This window comes from Austrofundulus limnaeus, unplaced genomic scaffold, assembly GCF_001266775.1.
Source record: "Austrofundulus limnaeus strain Quisiro unplaced genomic scaffold, Austrofundulus_limnaeus-1.0 Scaffold10, whole genome shotgun sequence".
Classification (NCBI taxonomy): Eukaryota; Metazoa; Chordata; class Actinopteri; order Cyprinodontiformes; family Rivulidae; genus Austrofundulus; species Austrofundulus limnaeus.
The window spans coordinates 2,308,197-2,309,710 of record NW_013952412.1 but is presented as its reverse complement, the minus strand read 5'-3'; the positions used below and the strand labels follow the sequence as shown (position 1 = coordinate 2,309,710).

General features: G+C 32.6%; 1 protein-coding gene across 1 annotated transcript in view; it reads left to right on the top strand.

Annotated features, from left to right (window-relative positions):
• The window catches only part of hyls1 (HYLS1 centriolar and ciliogenesis associated), a gene marked incomplete in the record, with an annotated part of 28,602 nt that overhangs the window by 9,720 nt on the left and 17,368 nt on the right, over nucleotides 1-1,514 (top strand). Inside the window, 1 exon segment of the mRNA XM_014001790.1 lies at nucleotides 624-679. Coding sequence (XP_013857244.1) covers nucleotides 624-679 — 56 coding nt within the window.

The following is a 1,514-nucleotide window of genomic DNA, read 5'->3' as shown; positions in this document are numbered from 1 at the left end:
ACATCATCATTTACCCAGAATGCTTTGTGTGGAAATAAAATGGCTCCGTCAGTGTTAAAATATATTTTTAAAAAAGTACAAAACTAAACATCCTACAGTATTTTTACAGTCTTTAATTTAAAGTTAAAATATATTTTTATCAAATAAAGTCTAATGTTTCAACTAATCAGGGATCCCTTTAAATGTAAATGTTTTTGTAGAGCTTTTTAACAATTTTAGTGTTGTTTTATAGATATGGTTTTTATGACGTTTTCTCAATGGTTTTTTTGTTTTATTTTACTGTATGTTTGTGCACCTCTGTGACCCTCAATGTCTGTGAAAGGTGCTATATAAATAAACTTTTACTTACTTAATGATAAGCACAAAAAGAAACAAAACCCTGTAGGAAAGTGACTCAAGCAAACTTTGAGTCCGTACAGGTTCAACTATAAAACCTTTGAAATGCCAACATGTAAGTGTACTTATGTTTATTATGTATGTTTACGATCTGTTTTACTGTAAATCTGATTTTCTCGTTAGGAAACTAGAGAAACCCTTGAACTCTGCAGTGGTTGACTGTGTGATAATGCAACACAAATCAAACTGTAGTGAAGCAGACCTGTTGTTTGTCTTCTCATCCTCAGGAAACAGAAAGGAAAGTCTCTTGTCTGTGATGAATCAGTCTACAGTGAAAGCTCAGGTAACACAGATTTTCCTGTCTTGTGATTTTCAATATTGGGTGTTTATATTCAATTATATGTTTATTGTAATAACACAGCACAAAAATTAAGGAGATTTGTGTAAGGTTGATTTGTGTGTGACAATGCACATTAGCAATCTTTTTGTACCGTTGCTTATACCTTAACAACAAAGAACTAATCAACCAAACATTAGTTTTCTTGCACTAAGTTTATATTCAGAACTCTGCTTTCATACAGTAGTGTTACCACGCAGCATATTGACGTGTAAAAATTACAAAATTGAAATAAATGGAAGAATTGTAGGTAACAGAGTACCTCATCTCGACCAAAAAAAGAGAAAAAAAAAACTGTCTGTTGCAAAAGTAAGTGACACTTAAGTGGTTTATTTTCATAAAAACATCCGGATATACTTTTTGACATTTTGACACTAAATATAGTTATTATCATATTTACTATATTATTAATTATTATAATTATGTTTACCCTTGATTTTCTTTCTTCGGTCCTGCAAGAAATATTTTGTAGTGAGCGTTCTTAAAAACAACATCCAAAAGGTCCTGTGATTCGTTTAACATAGGCAGAGGTGTAAACCAGCAGGGGGCACTGTTTCTACTTTGAGACATAGACTTAAATACAGATCACTAGACTGAGCCCCGCCCATCCCGTCCACTGGTAGTGTCTGTGACAGCATGGAGGAGCAGAAACAGACCTAACAGGAGAAACTAAAAGATAAACAGCAGCTGAACTGGATCTGTTTCACACATTATCTGTCATGTTTTTACAATAAATTAATAACTATGTTAATTTCATTCAACAATCATGTAAAACAGCAGA